Genomic DNA, 19096 nt, shown 5'->3' with positions numbered 1-19096 from the left:
AGAAAAGCTCAACAGCAGATAGATACAGCTTAATATACGTGTGTAAATATAGACATAAAGGGATATTAAAAAAAATACATTTAGTTATACATGGTATGAAAAGTCATACGGGTCTAGCTTATTTACATTACATAACAAAAAGAGAGACATGAGAGAATGACTTACAAATTAGGTATATAGAATAGAAGGAAGAAGACAAAAGGACATTTTTGACAACAGTGTTTAAATGTAGAAAAAAAGGTTAGTTATGATATAAATAGATTCAGCCAGCTTTAGTACATGGACACAGCCATTGCGAGTTAAGGAAGATATTTAGATGCTTTTTGAAAAGAGGGGTAGATGAAAGGGATGTGAGATTACTAGGAAGTTTATTCCAATGGATTCCAATAGTGTTAGTAAACAGAGAATCACCTGATTTGTTATTGAATTTTAGGGTAGCGGCTAGTAATTTATTGGCTGAGCGAAGGGTGCTTAAATTTTTATAGGAGTTGATTAAGTTACAGAGTATGGGAGTATTTGTAGGGTGATGCAAGATTTTGTGGGTGATGGTTAGTTGTTGGAAAAGAAGCTGGTTTTGAAATTCCAACCATCCTAGTTTATGTAGATTTTGACAGTGGTGAGTATGGAATGTGGACCCAGTGGCAAACCTGGCAATGTTATTGTAAGCGGTGGCCAGCTTGTTTTTATTATTTGTAGATAGATTTGTAAAAATTGGGGAGGTATAGAGAAGTGTGGAGAGTAGGTGAGTTTGGGCCATAGTAGCCCTGGCTATAGGTGTAAGGAATGGTTTTAGCCTATAGAGAAATCCTAGTTTTCTATTCACTGATTTGATGGTTGAGTTTATGTGTGAGTCAAAGTTGAGGTTATGGTCAATAGTTATACCTAAGAGTTTAGTAGTTGGGTCTGGTACAATTACAGTGCCATTTTTGATGTAAGTGTGAAGTCAATAGTAGGAGACTTCTGGGTAGGGGTAAACAGTAGAAGTTTTATTTTTTTATGGTTAAGGAGAAGACAGCATTTAGAGAACCAGTTTTCCACTAAGGTAAATACTTTCTGGGTGTTGGACTGAAGTTCAGCAGAAGTTGCTGCAGCACAGATTAGGGTTGAGTCGTCGGCGTATTGAATACAGGTGGTTTGTGGTATAGATGTTTGCAGGTTATTGATAAAAATAGAAAATAGGAGGGGCCCCAGAATAGAGCCTTGTGGGACTCCCTGTGAGATAGGAAGTAAAGTAGATAGGTTGTTGTCCCAGAGGACTGCCTGTTGTCTGTTTTTAAGATAGGATTCAAACCATTTGGCTGTCTGAATATCAATTGAAAGTGTGGTAAGTGTATCTATCATTAAGTGATGATTCACCATATCAAAGGCTTTGGAGAGGTCTAGAAAGAGGGCAGAGGTGAGTAAGTTGTTGTTACGATTTTTATTAATCGAGTCAGAAAAAGATAAAAGTGCAGTAGTAGTACTGTGAAAAGGCCTAAAACCATGCTGGCAGTTGGCTAAAAGATTGTTTTGGAGGAGGTGATCAAGAAGTTGCTGGTGAATGCATCTCACCATGATTTTAGCTAAAGGAGAAAGTAGAGCGATGGGGCAGTAGTTAGAAAGTTCAGTTGAGTTGCCTCCTTTATGTAGAGGTATAATATAAGAGACCTTCCAAAGAGATGGTACAGTACATTCTGTGATGGTCCTATTAATTAAGATAGAGATAGGGTAAGCAAGTACTCCAGCAGCCATTTGCAGAAATTCAGCTGGAAGGAGGTCAGCTGAGGGGGTACATGGTTTTAGTTTTTGAAGCTGGGCATGGATGAGAGAGGTGGGAACAGGCTGTAACTGGAGGGGAGGAGGCAAAATGTTTTGTGAGTGTGTGTTGGGGATGCTGGCTGGTGATAAGGTACTAGCTAATGTTTGGACAGAGTCCACAAAGAAGTGCCTATGAACCTTTGAAACTATGCTGATGCTACAAAAAAGACTGGAAAACTCTTTTTATCAAGGAAAACTATGCTGTTGAGAAATGAAAACCAACACAAACACTCCTCTATTTATTTCATTGCTGAACCAAATAAGAGAAATAAAAGATCTGGTAAGTACTATGACAAAAGGGAAAAACACTGCTGCCAACCACTCTATATGTCTGAAGCAATTATGTAACTCAGGAGGCAGTGAATGAAATAGCTTTCCCTATGATCCAATTTTTGATAATGTTCTACCAAGTGAAAGGGAACAATGAAAAATGTGGTTACCTAATACAGCTCAAAATAGTAACTTGAAACATTGTATCGTGTTTACAGAATGGAGGAAGTACTTTCCCTTCATAGGGTCATAGGAGGTTACTAGGCTAATGGTTCAAGACTCCTTACAAGCTTAGCCAGTTTTACCCAGATTTTACCCAATTTTCTATTCCAAGGGGAAAGATAACAAGGGTCAGCAAGTGGGGTTTTGAATATTTTTACAGACTGACTCTATCCACAAGGGACATGGGTACCACCCCAGGAGTGAATTTGTGATTTCCCATCCACTGGTCCAGATTGTGCTTGAAGATGGTCAGGTAAGGGCTCTGTTTCATGTTGATAGGAAGCCTATTCCAGGGACAATCTTTGGGACACATAGCTGTCTCTCCAGCATGATCTATTATGTGTGAGTTTGTTTCCCTCTAAAGAAAATGCAATTCTTCAGACTCTGAACATATATATTATTTTTTAATGTTTTGGCTACTGAAAATTCCCCAGAATAGTTAGCAGATGGTCAGGCATCCATGCCCAGAAGGCCCCAGTCAACTGCAAAGAGACATTGTTTCCCAGATTACTGTTTCCTTTCTCTCCCATAATGTGTTAATGTTGACACAGTTTTCTTTTATAGGTCTTCCGAAAACAATACATAAATGTATTTAACATAGATTTTATTCCTTTCTTTTTTGGGGAGGGGAGCGGGGTATGGTTGAGGAGTCCACATGCATTGTACTGTTTATATGAGGACACCTGTGTACTCCTGATGTCACAGTGGTAAATTATTTTTCTTTCTTTCTGTCTTTCGTACTTTCTTTTTTTAATATTGGGCAATTTCTTTAGATTTTTCATTTCTATGGGGTGGAAGACAAGCTTTCACCCTTTTGATAATCAAAGAATATTTTGTCCACTTTATGGACAGGAGGGTAGGATGGCTGTAGTTATTTTTTCTAATGGCTGCAGCAGCCTGGACTTGAGTTTTTCTCTGCTTTCTGGAGATGAGAACAATGTAGGAGTAACTATTTATTTTAACAGTTACAGCCATCTAGAGATGCATTTATGTTTCTCTGCTTTACAGAGATATGGACAGGGTTACTGTAGCTATTTGTTTTTATAGCCAGCTGCCAAAACTTCCTTTATTATACTGCTTTGTCCAATCAATGCGCATGTTTTGGAACAGCAACAAGCAGTCACTGCATAATATGTTTAACGTCTGCAGTTTGAATGATTATGTAGTTCAGATAAACAATATCATACTGAGAAAAATGTACTAAAAAAGGCATGAATAAGACCTTTGCACACAATGTCAAAATTAGTTAAACGTGAGTAGATGATGTCACCAGATGATGTCACCACCAGTTAATTGAGTGTGAATTATCACAGTATGACCCTCAAAGAAAAAAAGAAGAAGAAATGTGGACATGGGAAAGGAAAAGAGATTTAATATGGTGTAATATTTATGCAAAGGAGAAAGGAAAACTAACCAATACAAAAAGAGCAGCACCAAAGATATCTGAAGAAAAATATAGGCAAAGGAATCCAGATATGGAAAATTCCACAATAAAAAGATTAATAGCACAAAGACGTAATGTAGAAAAGATGATTAGTAAAGCAGAAGTTAAAGAAATAGAAGTTAAAGTTATGGAGTGCCTGTGAAGTGAAGGATTTAATGTAGAAAGTCTAACACAGACTACATCACAGCATGATAGAGTGAGTCCCCAGAATAAGGAAAAGCAAGATCAGGAGACGTGAAGAAGAAATATGGACATGGGAAAGGAAAAGAGATTTAATATGGTGTAATATTTATGCAAAGGAAAAAGCAAAATTAACCAATACGAAAAGAGCAGCACCAAAGATATTTGAAGAAAAATACAGGCAGAGGAATCCAGACATGGAAAACTTTACAATACAAAAAATAAGAAGACTAAGAGGAAAAGTAGAAAAAGAGATCAGTAATGGAGAAGTCAAAGAAATAGAAATTGAGGTTATGGAGCAGCTGCAAAGTGAAGGATTCAGTGCAGAAAATCTAATTCAGAAAGCACCACAACAGGACAGAGCAATGGATGTCTAAATTAAGAGGAAACCAGTGGAACAGGAAGCAACTGGTCAGGTGCCATATCAAGATATTTTGGATCCTTCCACAGGAAACCAGTATAAACGTTCACTTGAAGCTAGACAACAAGGAAAGGAACAGGAAACTGTGGAAACTCTGATGCAGTCAGTGTTGAGGAGTGATAGGCCAGTGAGTTCCCATATGACAGAGCAACAGATGACACAGGATGAAATTGAAGAGAATGTGCCACAGGAAGATGATATAGAACTCTCTATAGAATGCCCACAGGAAGTGGAAAACAAAGGATGTGCTCTTAGTCTGGAAGAAAATGAACTAAGGGAAGAGTTGCTTAATTTAATGGACATTGATAGATACATTAAAATCAATGAAAGAAATAGACTGCAGAAGGTCAATAAAACCCCCAAAGTAAGAAGCCTGATAAAACAAATGAACACAGTAATTAGGACTGTCCATAGAGATCCATGTGATATAACAGAGTTAAACAGGATATATTACTGTGCTGTTAAATTAATAACTGATAAAGTTCTACCACAGGAGCACAGGGTAGCGAGGGAAAAGAGGGGGCGAAAGCGAATACCATCATGGAAATATCGAATAGAGAAAACTATAAAGCAGCTAAGACAAAAAGTGTCATTGTTAGAAGGTTATAGAAGAGGGAACAGATCAACAAAAATACTAAGAACGATAGATGTGATAAAAAAAATGTGCAGTGTTAGAACAAACCAGGATCTATTATGCACTATTGAAGATAACAAACTAAAAATTTCAAAACAGGCATAAAGATTTAGAAGATACAAAGATAAATATAATGGAAAAGTACAAAATAAGCAATTTATTGATGACCCAAAAAGTTTTATAGAGAATTGGGAAATAAGGTAAAAGGAATTGAAAGACCGCCAAAAAAGAGGAAGAGATACATTTTGGAGAAGTATCTATGAAGATCCTGTGGAACATAACAAAGATGCTAAATGGATAGAAGAAGTAAAAGAAAGAATAAGAAGTTTAAAGGTACAGGATATGAAATGGGATGAAATAACAGCCAGAGAGATTGAAATAAAGTTGAGAAAAGCCTCTAACTGGAAAACCTCAGGCCCAGATGCAGTACATAACTTTTGGCTTAAAGTATTAACATCTTTGCATGAGGATTTAGCCATGAGTAAGAACTATTTATATGTGCACCCAGAACAGACACCAACCTGGTTAACAACAGGAAAAACAATGCTCTTACTTAAGAGTGAACCTGCAAGCTACCTTAAAAATTATAGACCAATAACTTGTCTTCCGATCACGTATAAACTATACACAAGAATTTATGCCGACAGAGTTTATAATTATTTAGAAGAAAACTCAATTATGGCAGTAGAACAAAAGGGCAATAAAAAGAAAGTCATGTGGAGCAAAGGGTCATTTGTTGTTAAAGTTATAGTGGAGAACTGTAAGAAGGGGAAGAATCTAAGTATGGCATGGACTGACTACAAAAAAGCATTTGAAATTATCCCAGATTCATGGATAAAGAGTGCTTAAAATGTATAAGATTCACCCTACACTGATTGATAGTAACCATGAAACAGTGGGAAATCACTTTGCAATTAAGCCATGATAAAGGACAGATTATTATCCCAGGGATAAAAATTCAAAGGGGGATAATCCAGGGTGACTCTCTGCCACCGTTGCTATTCTGCCTTGCCATTAATATATTAAGCTGTTTACTTAACAGCTTAGGTCATAGCTATAATTTTGCTCCTAGAAAACAACAAAGTCTGATGACTTCTCATCTTCTCTTTGTTGATGATTTAAAACTGTATAGCTCATCAGATGAGCAACTGAAAGCACAGCTGCAGGCTGTCAAAACATTTTCAGATGATATTGGAATGTCATTTGGTCTTGATACAGCACCAGGAAAACATCAGTTTGGGACAATAATGTGATATAAAAGAACCTGAGCAAGAGGGAGTGTATAAATACTTGGGAATTGATGAAGGATCAGCAATAAAACATGAACAAATGCGAATAAAGTTCAGTAAGGAGTACTTTAGAAGACTTAAATTAATTCTGAAAACAGCAGTGACATCTAGGAAAAAGATCCAAGCCATAAAACAATTTGCTCTTCCTGTCCTAACTTATAGTTTTGGAGTGATTGACTGGCCCCAAAAAGTGTTGGATATATTGGATATTAAAAACAAGAAGGATGCTTCATGCTCAACAGATAATTTATCAAAATCAGTACATACCAAGATTATATATTCCCCATTCCGAAGGAGGGATGGGCCTCCCTGAAATTGATTACATGTATAGATCTACAACCATGGGACTCCACACATATCTGCTGACCTCACAGGATCCAAATGTAGTGAAAGTTTTGAAACATGAGGAGAATAAATCTAAGATGACTTCTCTGCTTAATTTAGCAGAAGCATAGTAATGCCAAGCAGGAATGGAAATCAAACCAGAAGTAGATAAAAGTCAGGCAGCAACTGAATGTGCTAAAAAAACAAAAGAAAGAATATAAGGTGAAAGACCAGATGAGAAGGCAAGAAATGTGGAAAAAACATAAATATAGTTGCAAGTATAGAAAACTTCTGGAAGATCCTCATGTTGATCAAGAATGAACGCAGGAATGGTTAAGGAGAGGTGAATTCACATCAAGAAATGAAAGGTTAATATTGGCAGCCCAAGATAGTGGGCTATGTACATGCAGGTTTACAAAGTCCATTGAACATGTGGGAGAAACAGACATATGTAAGTTTTGTAAAACTGAACTGGAAACAGTCACACACCTTGTTGCTGGTTGCGACGCACTAATGGCAGAGGGACTGTGTACTGAAAGGTATAATAATGTGGCGAGACTGTTACACTGGAGATTGTGCAAACATTATGGTATTGAAGTGGCTGAAAAACACTGGAAACATGAGCCACTAAGAATCATAGAAAATGATGAAGTTTATATCAAATGGGATCACCCAATAACAACAGTTCAAAAGATAGATGCTAGAAAACCAGATATAGTGGTCCAAGAAAAGAAGACAAAAGTAGCATTGATCATTGAAATCACCACACCTAGTGACTATAGTGTCTTGCATACAGAGAGACATAAAGTCATAAAATACCTTGATCTGCAGGCAGAAATGAGAGTCATGTGGAAGAAAGATACCCAGACAGTTCCAATAGTTGTAGGAGCACCTTGTCTTTTAAAAAAGAATTTACAATCGTATTTAGATATGTTACCAATTCATGTAACACTGTACGAATTGCAGAAGGAGTCATTACTGGGCACATTGCGAGTGCTGTGAAGAAACAATACTAATTTCATGAACTTTAATTGCACTTTGACTTAAGAATGGCCAAAAATCACTTGCAGACCACTAAAGCCAATAACTCTGCTGGTGAAGCACTATTCTCTTGCACCATATCCAAATTATGGAACTCCCTCCCACCCACAATTACCTCCGTACCATCATGCACCCACTTCAAAACTTTACTAAAAGCGCATCTAAAAACATGCTGGCTATGCCCTTGCAACTCCCACTCTAATATCACCCACCCCATCCAACCACTACCTTTCTTTCCACTCCACTAACTACCTTGATTATAGCAAGCTCAGATGCTCGTAAGTCTAGTACTTATACAGCAGGAACTTCTTATTTTAACATTTGTTAATGTCTGTTATGTACTTCACAGATAAAGATTCTAGTTGTCTACTGATGTACTATGTTCTTCATCTGTAAATATGTTGTAAGTAATTGCTATGTAAATTGTTAATCGCTATGTAATCCAATGTAACTACTGTCTGTTTATTTTAACTGTGGAGCTTTTCTCCCTGTACCTCCACTGAAAATGGACCTACGTCCAGTCGGACACTCCCGGTCAACAAATATAAATAAATAAATAAATAAATAAATAAATAAATAAAAATAAATAATGGGGTCCATTCCCATCATGGTATTAGAAACCCAAAAGACTTGGAGAAATTAAACATGAAAAAAAGTCAATTTATATATGACAAAAGTGCTAAATAAAAAGTTGATTGTTTTTTCGATTCTGTGTGCTTTGTTATTGTAAAGGAGTTTGATTTGGCACTTTTTACATTTGTAGAGTAGCTAGTTTGTTGTACAATAGTAATACAGTTATTAGAGTTTGACAGGCAGAGCTGTACATCTGACTGCACTTTATTTTACATCAAACGCTTATGTCAGGGAGTTCTTATCTAGTTCATGTCATGCTGACTTATAGAAGTGAGCAATTTATTCAAAATGCTCTTACAAATAGAAAGGAAATACAGAAGCTTAAACATTGATTTCATGGTGTGTTATAGTCAGCGCTAACAACACAGATATGCTCGTTTATCCGTTCAAAGTTTTTAGTTAAAAAAGGAATATATACATATGAATATATGTATGATTCGGGTATAGTGGTTAACAAATGATCACTCTGCTTATGAATATATGTACGATTCGGGTATAGTGCTTAACAAATGATCACTCTTCTTATGAATATATGTACGATTCGGGTATAGTGCTTAACAAATGATCACTCTGCTTATGAATATATGTATGATTCGGGTATCGTGGTTAACAAATGATCACTCTGCTTATGAATATATGTACGATTCGGGTATAGTGCTTAACAAATGATCACTCTGCTTATGAATATATGTACGATTCGGGTATAGTGCTTAACAAATGATCACTCTGCTTATGAATATATGTATGATTCGGGTATCGTGGTTAACAAATGATCACTCTGCTTATGAATATATGTACGATTCGGGTATAGTGCTTAACAAATGATCACTCTGCTTATGAATATATGTATGATTCGGGTATCGTGGTTAACAAATGATCACTCTGCTTATGAATATATGTACGATTCAGGTATAGTGGTTAACAAATGATCACTCTGCTTATGAATATATGTACGATTCGGGTATAGTGCTTAACAAACGATCACTCTGCTTATGAATATATGTACGATTCGGGTATAGTGCTTAACAAATGATCACTCTGCTTATGAATATATGTACGATTCGGGTATAGTGCTTAACAAATGATCACTCTGCTTATGAATATATGTACGATTCGGGTATCGTGCTTAACAAATGATCACTCTGCTTATCTGCACTTGATTATTTTGTTGATGTCATTTAGACAAAACCAATGTTGTTTTAACAACTGTTTTAATCAGCAGGAGCACAGTTGGGCTTTATAGTGGGTAGGCATGAGACTATAAACATATATGTCACAGGTAATCAATTACAGTAGAGAGTCGATTATCCAAACAAATTGGGACCTAAGGTAGTTTGGATAATCAAATTGAACTTGAGAAAAAAACTTCTAAAAATCTTATTTTTTCTGCATGCAGGGAATACACTTTTCAACCATTCAGCAATCCCAGTGGACAATAAAGAATATTTTTCACACATAAGCAGGCAACAAACTCAAAAAACATAGCCAGGCAAATACGTATACTGTTTAAATATTCACACTTTATAATTTCTTCCTCCCCAAAAACTTTGGATGGCTGCATTTAGATAATTGACATTTCAGATAATCGACTCTCTACTGTAGTTATTTGTAACAGTGCCAGATATGACAGTTTAAACAAGGCCGAATCTTCAGTCACCAACTTTTACATACTTCTATCATAATGAGCATCCTGCTTGGATGTAGTGCCGTTCCTTCTGTAAATGATTCAGAAAGTAAAGCAGCAGGGAAGAACATGAAGGCAGAGGCAGTAAACTAATATCATTAATGGTGAACACAATCTGTGGAGAGACCCATCTCAGAGCACACCCTAATCTTCACTTTTTTCTCTGATTTCTGCAGACCATCAGGCTTTAGTGGTCAGCTGGTCATCCTTACCCCATAGGTGAGAGCCAGTAAGATACAAACTTATGCATGCAGTCATTTGAGTTTTCACTTTAATGCCCCTTACTCCTCCCCTTGGGGCTGATGGCACCTGCATCATTGCAGGGGCATCTTAGAATCTCTCCATGGCACATGCGTGTGCTTACTTCACACACCTCCTCCGTACAACTGCATCTCCGATTCCTATAGCCATAGTGAAAGTACAAGCACCCCCCTGGACATGAAGAATCAGCAGATCAGGACCACTATCCATGCCCCCCCCAGGATGGGTGAGCCAGCATAACACCACTCACTCCAACCCCCCCCCCCCTGCCAGAGTATTCCAACCCTACCCCAAGTACTCCAACCCTCCCCCACCAAAGCCACTAACTGATCTTGGGTCCTCTGGGTCATAGTCAGGGCTTTACTCCTCTGTGCAGCAGCACTGATGTTTGCATTAACCTTCCATTTGAATAAAAGTAGACAAGGCAGGCATCACAGCTTAGATGGAAACCTATTTCACAGAGGAAGAAGCAGCTTGCTTGCACTTGAAGGAGAGCTGGGACTGGAATTTAAAAAGATCTAGCAGGTGCATATGTGCAGAAAACACCATCAGACTCACTCCATGGCTAACAGAAAGCGTGGTGCTTAGGCAGAAGTATTTAAAGCACAGATGGAGCTTCAGCACGTGGTTTTATAGAGACCAGTAGAGCAGTGAGATGCATGGATCACAGATCACATTCTCAGCCATACCACTCTAAGTAATAACCAGGTTGTAAGTTTATCTGCTGGAAAACCAGGTAGAGTAACATTATCAAGAAAAGCTGAAGAATGGAAGCAGGCTATTCAGTGCAGAGTCAGGTTTATTCTGAATTTTGATAAACTGGACAAAGATTTGAGCACATGGCACTGAAAATTTATTTTTGGTGTGGGGATATATAGGTTCATAGGTTCATAGGTGTGTACTATGCTAATGGCCCTGGAGCCTTTACAAGCCTAGCCCATAGGATTACCCTGGCATAGTTACAACCCAACCTTAGTTCCCAGTGCCTCTGTCGAGTAAAGCCACTGGAGTGATCGCCAGGGAGAATTTTCTATTTCCCATCCACTTATCAAGATCTCTCTTGAAGAGGGATATTGAGGTGCTCTGCTTGACATGCATGGGAAGTCTATTTCATATTATGGGCAGTCTCTGGGTTAAGAACCTGTCCCTCCAGCATGTTCTGTTGATTGTGGTAATGAGGTTGAAGTCTCTGGAGCATGTGGTGTGGAGGGATTGGGATTTCTTTCGCTGTAGCATTTCTAACAGAGTTGCGTCAGACATGGCTATGTAAGTCAAGCAGAGATCGCCTCTAAGTAGGTGATATGAGACAGAGAATAGTTGGAGTTTTTTTCGTCTGTCCATATAGGACAAATTCTTAAGGCCTAGGATCCATTTTGTGAGGTACTTTTGGGACCTCTCCAGTTGTTGCTGGTGTTTAGTGAGGTACATGCCAAATGGGGTATTGTACTCAATGACTGGCCTAATGAGGGAAGAGTAGAGGGAGACAATGACCTCTTTCTTCCTGGATGCAAAACGCTTAGTAATGAGATGTGCCACATAGAAGGACTTTCTGACCACAGTGGCAATGTGGTGGTCAAAAAAGAGGTTGCTGTCAACTTGTGTTCCCAGATCTCTTATAACACCTTCTGTGTTCAGTGGACTACCATCAATGTGGTAATTCATGAGAACTGGATTTTTACCAAAGGGGATGACAACACATTTTTTGGCATTGAGCTTAAGGCCATGGTTCTGACACCAGTCGCTGGTCTCAGTGAGGCCTTTCTGTAGGATGTCAACATCACATAAGGAGTTAATAATCGGCCCCAACTTGCAATCATCTGTGAACTTTGTCAGCCAGAGTCCCCTTCGTGTTAGCGTGGACTTCAGAGAAGTAGATACCAAACAGGAGAGAATCTAGGACTGAACCCTGTGGGACTCCACTCGTGACTGGTCTGCCGTCTGACTTGGAGTCAGCTACTTTCACACTGTGGGTTCTACCTGTGAGCCAGTTTGCAAACCACCTAGTGATATAGGGGGTGATGCCTAGCTTAGTGAGTTTTTCTATGATTCCTGAGTGGGGAATGGTATCAAAGGCCTTGGCCAGATCAAGGTAGGCTGTGTGAATCACCTTGCCTTCATCCACAGCTCTGGTGACTGACTGAAAGAAGTTGGCCAAGTTGAGCAGGGATGATCTACCCTTCACAAAACCAAACTGTGTGGGATCCAGGGTTTGGAGATTCCCTATATATATGATTCCTAGTGTAAGGTAGAGCAACACTGCAGATGAGTATAATAAGTAGCAACGCCATAACTAGACAGCTTCTGCACAGGAGCTCATATGGGGTCCCCCAAAACATATTTCTTTAATAAGCTTTCAGTCACGCAGTGGGAGAATGTGTAGCCTCATTGTCTATTTGGGAGTCTTGCTTTTAATCAGTCACCTTAAAAAAACAAAAAGAATCAGCCACCATGTTGTCTGAAGAATTAGCTTTGTAAAATTTTACCTGGTACAAACCTCCAGGTTTTTATTTGTTTCCTTGGTTTGCTGGTTAGTTTGTTAATTCTGATACCTGTAGTGGGGGTAATGTGATGTTTTTGGAAGTTATGTTATTTAATGAAAATATAATCTGCAAAACCTGGGTGAGTTGAGTATTTTCTGTATTTATGCTTACCTCAGGCAGAGTACTGATCCACATGGACCTTTTTCAGCCCAGCAGCACTGTCTGATTAACTGACTTGTCAAAAGTTTCACAGTAGCAAAATGAAAGCTTTGGGAATCAAACCCAGGGCCACATAAAACATATGTTGGGTATTTACAGGTTCAGTCCTCTGAACTAACTGCCATCCTGCGTACACAGATTTATGATGGTCAGCATAGGCTTTCATGTGTAGAGACGTGACAAACTTGCAAAAATAATGCATATCGGAGGCTGCAAAATGTATATCACTATCGGAGCTGTGTAACCATATTTTGTCCATTTGTGGGAATAGAATAGTACTTAACATGTTACTGTTACTAAATCTGTAAAGTAATGTGCTTAATTTTGTTGAAATGAAATAGAGTTAGTCATCATACAGAGAATTTGTATAAGAATTAAAATATATAAAGAGTTCAGAATGGGTTTTTCTACATCTATAGTGCAAGATGCAAATAAGAATAAACCAGACTGCCATCATATTTTCAGTATATAACTGTATAAAGTGTGAATCAGTGGCACACTTATGGGGTGGTGGACAATGTTATCTTTTACTGAGTAGCAGTTATATATACTTTGACGCTCAATGCTTTACTTGGGCACATGGACAGAAGAAGAATGAGAGCTGTTTTTGAAGTAAAAGTGACACCATAACGATCGGCAGTCATTCTTTCAAATTGTACATACTCACTGCTGTGTAGGGCAGCTCAGTTAAGATAAGCATCTCACATCCCTGGATTTGATTTACACAGTCTCCAGCTGTACAAGTGGCAGAGCTGTATATCACTTACAAGAGAAGCCTTCCGCTAGCAGTTTTCTAATTAACTTATAGACTGTGTTGCCATCTGTGTGGATTGTGTATGTCAGCCATGATTTTTACCAATTGCTTCTTTTCTCTCCCTCATCTCAATGAGATGACATTAAGTGAACTAGAGATGCTCAAAATTGTGTGTGTGAATGTGTGTGTGTGTGTGTGTGTGTGTGTGTGTGTGTGTGTGTGTGTGTGTGTGTTTGTGTGTGTGAGTGTGTGTGTGTGTTTGCATACATGCACGCATGGGTGTATTGTGTTTATCCTTGCATGCATGTACTGCTATCAATTGCTATATTGTCCAGGACTGGCTCTTTGCCTTATACTAGCTGCTTCCCCAGACAAACCCTGGGTGTTCATCACCCTAAATAGGATAAATTCGGTATTGGAGAATGAATGGATATATGGATCTTCATCGCCTCACTGTGTAGTTCCGGGTGAGTAATTGAATCATATGGTGCTTTAGTGCCATCTTAGACAGTAAGCATTGTTTTCTAGTGATTTTTACCTTTTTTTTTTTTTTACAAAATACAAGGAAGTAAATAATGGAAGTGGGGTACCATGTTTTGTGCATGGCAGATTACTGCCCAAATATATTTCTGTGCATCTGAAGATTGCAATGTGCGGGATAGCTCATAAAGTGTTCAGTAAAGAAACAAAATAACATTGTTTTTTGTTTGTGTCCTGCAGAAGAATGCGATCTAAGTCCTTGGACAGAGTGGAGTTTATGTATTAGAAGTAATAAAACATGTGGTTTCAAGTGGGGACTAGAGAAAAGAACAAGACAAATCATCAGAAAACCAGCAGAAGAGAATTTACCCTGCCCACCTGTGTCTGAGGAGAGGAAATGTCGGATGCGGAGGTTTTGTCCTGGAGGTGAGATACAGAAGAGCCCTGCATGCAATGTACTGGAAGTAGAAAAAAAGAAATAAAATGAAATGAGTTAGAAAAAGAGAAAAACAAAACAAAATCATGTCACACACATGATATGTAAATCAGCATTGCAGATAACTGTATAATCTCCCCAAACTCGTAAAATGCTGACTGTAAATGAGGTTTATACTAGCTGCTACGTGGGGCTTATTACAGAAACTGAAACTAAAATGCTTGCATGGGGGGTTGTTTTAAGGGAAATGATGAACATGTTTAAAGATGAGCGTTAAGAAAAGCATAGCATTTCTGCTCAGAAGATAGTATTCATTTAAAATCTTATGTAGAATTTCTTGAATGTGGTAGGAGTTTCACATTAAGACTGAAATAGCTGGATTCTAAGAAGGTGGATTTTGTGTCACACACGTGCCCACACCCAGACACACACACACATACACACACACACACACACACACACACACACACACACACACACACACACACTCGTGCACACGTGCACATGCGCGAGCGCACACACACACACACACACACACACACACACACACACACACACACACACGTGCACACGAATAGATTAGTTATCCACATAGTGTAACTTGTGTACTGATGTTTTAATTCCAGCATAAAACTGAAGATAGGGCATGATGAATGTTCATAGGCAACTCACACAGTGATCAATGAGCTGTTCCATGAAGTGGCCACAGTCAGGCATGTTATGATTCATATTACCTATGACTGCTATCTAGTACTGAGAAAAACAATGTGGGAATAGTCATATGGAAATAGCTATATAATGGCATGCAGATGAAGGTGCATGTCTAATAAGATACAGATAGAGCCTCTGAAAGCATGTTGTGATTCACTGATGAATGCAGTGCTAGGTACACAGTAAGATGGCCATCACTGTAAGAGCTAAAAACTCACTGAAATATGCAACAAACAATACGCAAGAAACAAACAAAAATTCTCATAATAACTGCCGTATTCTTGCAGCAATGGCTATTGTCTGTAAGCACTGCTACCTCTTGCCCAGTAAAGTGATTTGACAGAAGGTGAAGTAAACAAAGATGGTAAAGGTAATACCTAACTTGCCACTAGCTAACTCACCATAAGCTGACAGATGGATTTTGAGTGGACAGTAATATTATATGGGCTTTGGCTGACATGTATTGTCACAAACATGATCAAGGGGAATGCATCGACTTAATATATTTGTGGGTATTATGGTATGTGCAGCACATACTATTCTAATTGTAGTTACCAGAACTTTCCACAGACAAAGAGCACACACTGGACATATTACAGGAGCTAACCTGCAGAATGCTTAGCACATTCCTTCATGTGCTACTTCCACGTGTGGAAGAGCATATCTGATTGTCCAGCACACCAGTAGAGAGAGACACCCGCATCAGTGAGTTCTATGAAACTGCCAGCTTCCTCAGAGTAATGGGCACTATAGATTAAAAACATGCAGGTGACAATAAAAGACATACCTCGTATCCATGGACTGCATCATGTCAGCAGGAATGACTACCAGGTGGTGTGTAGCACACAGTAATTGATAATCAATGTGCCTGCAGAGCTTCCTGTCAGTATCTATGATAAATACATTTGACATAAAAGTCAACTATGTCACCAGTAACTGTGAAGAGAAATTCCACAGACCTTCCTAGTTGATAAGTACATACACTGTGCTAATGAGACATATACAGAGCTAAATATAGTGTGCATAAATATCCCCTCTCTCCATAGGTTTATACTGTTTTTCTTTTAATATCAGATATCCACTGGAGTAGTGGCTAACAATGCCTGGGCAGAATCCACACAGCAATATCCACTGGATCAGTGGCTAACAATGCCTTGGCAGAATCCACACAGCATGCCTGGACTACAGTACAATGACTACACATAACCCAGAACCATATAGCATGTGTTCAGCCTGCAGAAGGCTCAGTTCCACTGCCCAGATACATCACTGAGGTGGGGGACAGCACTGTAGCATGCCCCTGACATAGCCTGAAAGATGTTCACATCATGCTGCAGGCTGCAGACCATCATTACAATGAGTCATGCAGATCAACCATTCATGGAACACCTGGACTCATCTGTGATATCCAACATGCCAACCTCACCCAACAATAACAGTGAGACAGAGACAGACCAAGTAGCAGCCACACCTCCCACAAACAGAGTATGTGGCAGCACACTGTAACCAGAGACATCCAGACCAGTTGTGTGTGTGGGGGGTCAAAGATGAACACACTATGGCAGTGCAGTGTTACAAAACTAATACATGCAGTGTTAATTAAAGACTATGCTGGGAGGGTGGAATGGATCAGAGTCATCATTATTTGTACAAATGCAAAGGGACACAATGATACCTGGCCAACACCACACTGTGGATGGGTGTCTGTGTCACCAGAGATGGATAACATTTGGCAAGGAGTACTCTGTGTCAGAAACATTGTCTTCCAGTGACAGGGAGAGGATAGCACTATGGAGCTGTGATTAGGAGGGGAGTGCTACTATGTGAGTGTAATCTGTGGCCATTGCACTGGCTTGATGTGGCAGAGCTAGAGGCCACAGTGGCAGGAATGTTGTGCTACTGTGGGAATGAGACCTGACAGAGTCTGCTGGTTTGGTGTCTTACCCTTGAAGGCTGGCAGGTGACTCCATCCACAACATGGGGTGGTGTAGAGAAAGATTATCCTAAAGCTGCAGGAGCAGACTGTGTACCCTACAGTGACACTCAAGTATGACCCCCCCCCCTCCGCTGTGTATGTATCCATCTCTGACAGTGGGCCACCATGCCTCAAGATGAACAAATCCAGCTTGGAATTATGCCTGTTTAGATGGTGGGGAAGGCAAGATACAAATGATGGCAGTGTGCTTTATGTACTGGATAGTTTTTGGTGATTGACATTGTTGGGATAATTTTTTGCAGACACAAAAGAAGGCGATCAAGTACGTAATCTAAGGGGCCAAGAGTTTTGTAATCAGGGCAGTTTTCTGATTGTGAGCTCTGTCTGATAAATAACTGAAGAACCTACCCTATCCTATGCCTTTAGTACTGTACTAGTAATACAGTCATTCTGTGAAGGAGACAGGAGTGGTGGATTTTATCAAGGGTCTTTGAGTCCTATTTTTTAAGCTGGTTTCTACTATAATCTGTCAGAATTTGCAGAGCTGCATTCAGTGAGCATCCCATGGAGAAACCATGCTGGGAAAGTGTAGCCACAGATGCCGTATTTATGGATTTAATCAGTTGTAGGTACACTACCTTTTCTAACATATTTTGCCCAGACATTTAGAATAGCTATGGACCTGAATTTGCTTGTTTCAACTGAGTTTCTGCCATTATGCAAAGGAATTAGACAGACTTCTTTCCATATGCTATGGATCTTACCTTTATAAATAGCACAGTAGATAAGTATTCTGATCAGTATCGATAGAGAAGTGGAAGGACGATTGATAAAACTTTCATGTTTGATTATCTGAACCCAAAGAGCAAGAAGTTTTAGATTTCATCAGCTTGTTTATGTATGTATGTATGTGTTTACTTGTTTGTTAATCAGAATGGAGGGGTATAGGCCATGAACACTTTTCAGCCATGACCTGGGTTGCCGGGCACTGATATTACATAAGTCATACACATGGGTCATGTCTGAAAATGGTCCAAACAGATCACTTCCCTAGTTAACAAAGTCTTTAGTAAATAAAACAGATGTTAAAAAGAACTGCATAACAAGAAACTCAAATGGTAGTAACAATACAATTATAAGAGTGAAAAATTTGTTGCAAGCAGATGTTAAACGGTGACACAACATGCAGAGCTTTAAGGGGCATACAGATTTAGCAACGGCTGAAACAAGGGAATAACAGTGTCAATATATGCTACAAAACTTGTTAACTGTTTAACAAGTCTAAAATGATACAAAGTATCATCACAGGTAAAGACAACACATAATGTATGCACGGGTGTCCCACAAACAGTAATGGGAGGATAATTCTAAAGTGATACATGTGCTATCTAGCACAGCACTGGTAGCCCAAGACTTTGCAAACACAATACAGCAATTCAAGAAGTGATATATTTATGCCATAAGACTTCTCATGTACAAAAAGCTAAGAAGTAATGCAAGTACCAGAACCGGTGCTGGAATAAGCAAGTGGTACAATGAATCAAGATGAATTCATTATAATAGTTAGGTACAAGAACAGGCACTTCAGATATTTGTTCGGCATTGTGAGTTGCTATACACTGCATAGTTACTTACGAGGGCTGGATTGTGGGTCTCATGGAGCAGAATGAAGAGAAAAGGTATCTACTGGCTATTACAGAGGTTTGTTTAACACAAAACCATGCAATAAAGTATTAACCAAGCAGTGCAAAAGTAAACAAAGAGACATTTGGGAGTGGTATCAGGCTAACCACAAATAACCATTTAGAATGGTGCAAGCACTTCTCTCGCTCTCAAGTGAAAAGTCAAATAAAGTCCCAAATGAAAAAATACCAGTAAAG

The 19096-nt window shown here is 39.0% G+C and overlaps 1 protein-coding gene across 1 annotated transcript in view; it reads left to right on the top strand.

The window, feature by feature from the left end:
• RSPO4 (R-spondin 4) overlaps positions 1-19096 on the top strand; it is a 922830-nt gene that overhangs the window by 545949 nt on the left and 357785 nt on the right. Inside the window, exon 4 of the mRNA XM_044090426.1 lies at positions 14374-14559. Coding sequence (XP_043946361.1) covers positions 14374-14559 — 186 coding nt within the window. The remainder of the gene's footprint in view (positions 1-14373; positions 14560-19096) is intronic.

This window comes from Protopterus annectens, chromosome 12.part0, assembly GCF_019279795.1.
Source record: "Protopterus annectens isolate FY-2018-M chromosome 12.part0, PAN1.0, whole genome shotgun sequence".
In the NCBI taxonomy this organism is placed as follows: Eukaryota; Metazoa; Chordata; order Ceratodontiformes; family Protopteridae; genus Protopterus; species Protopterus annectens.
The sequence above is the reverse complement of the archived record's forward strand: the minus strand, read 5'-3'. Positions and strand labels throughout refer to the sequence as shown.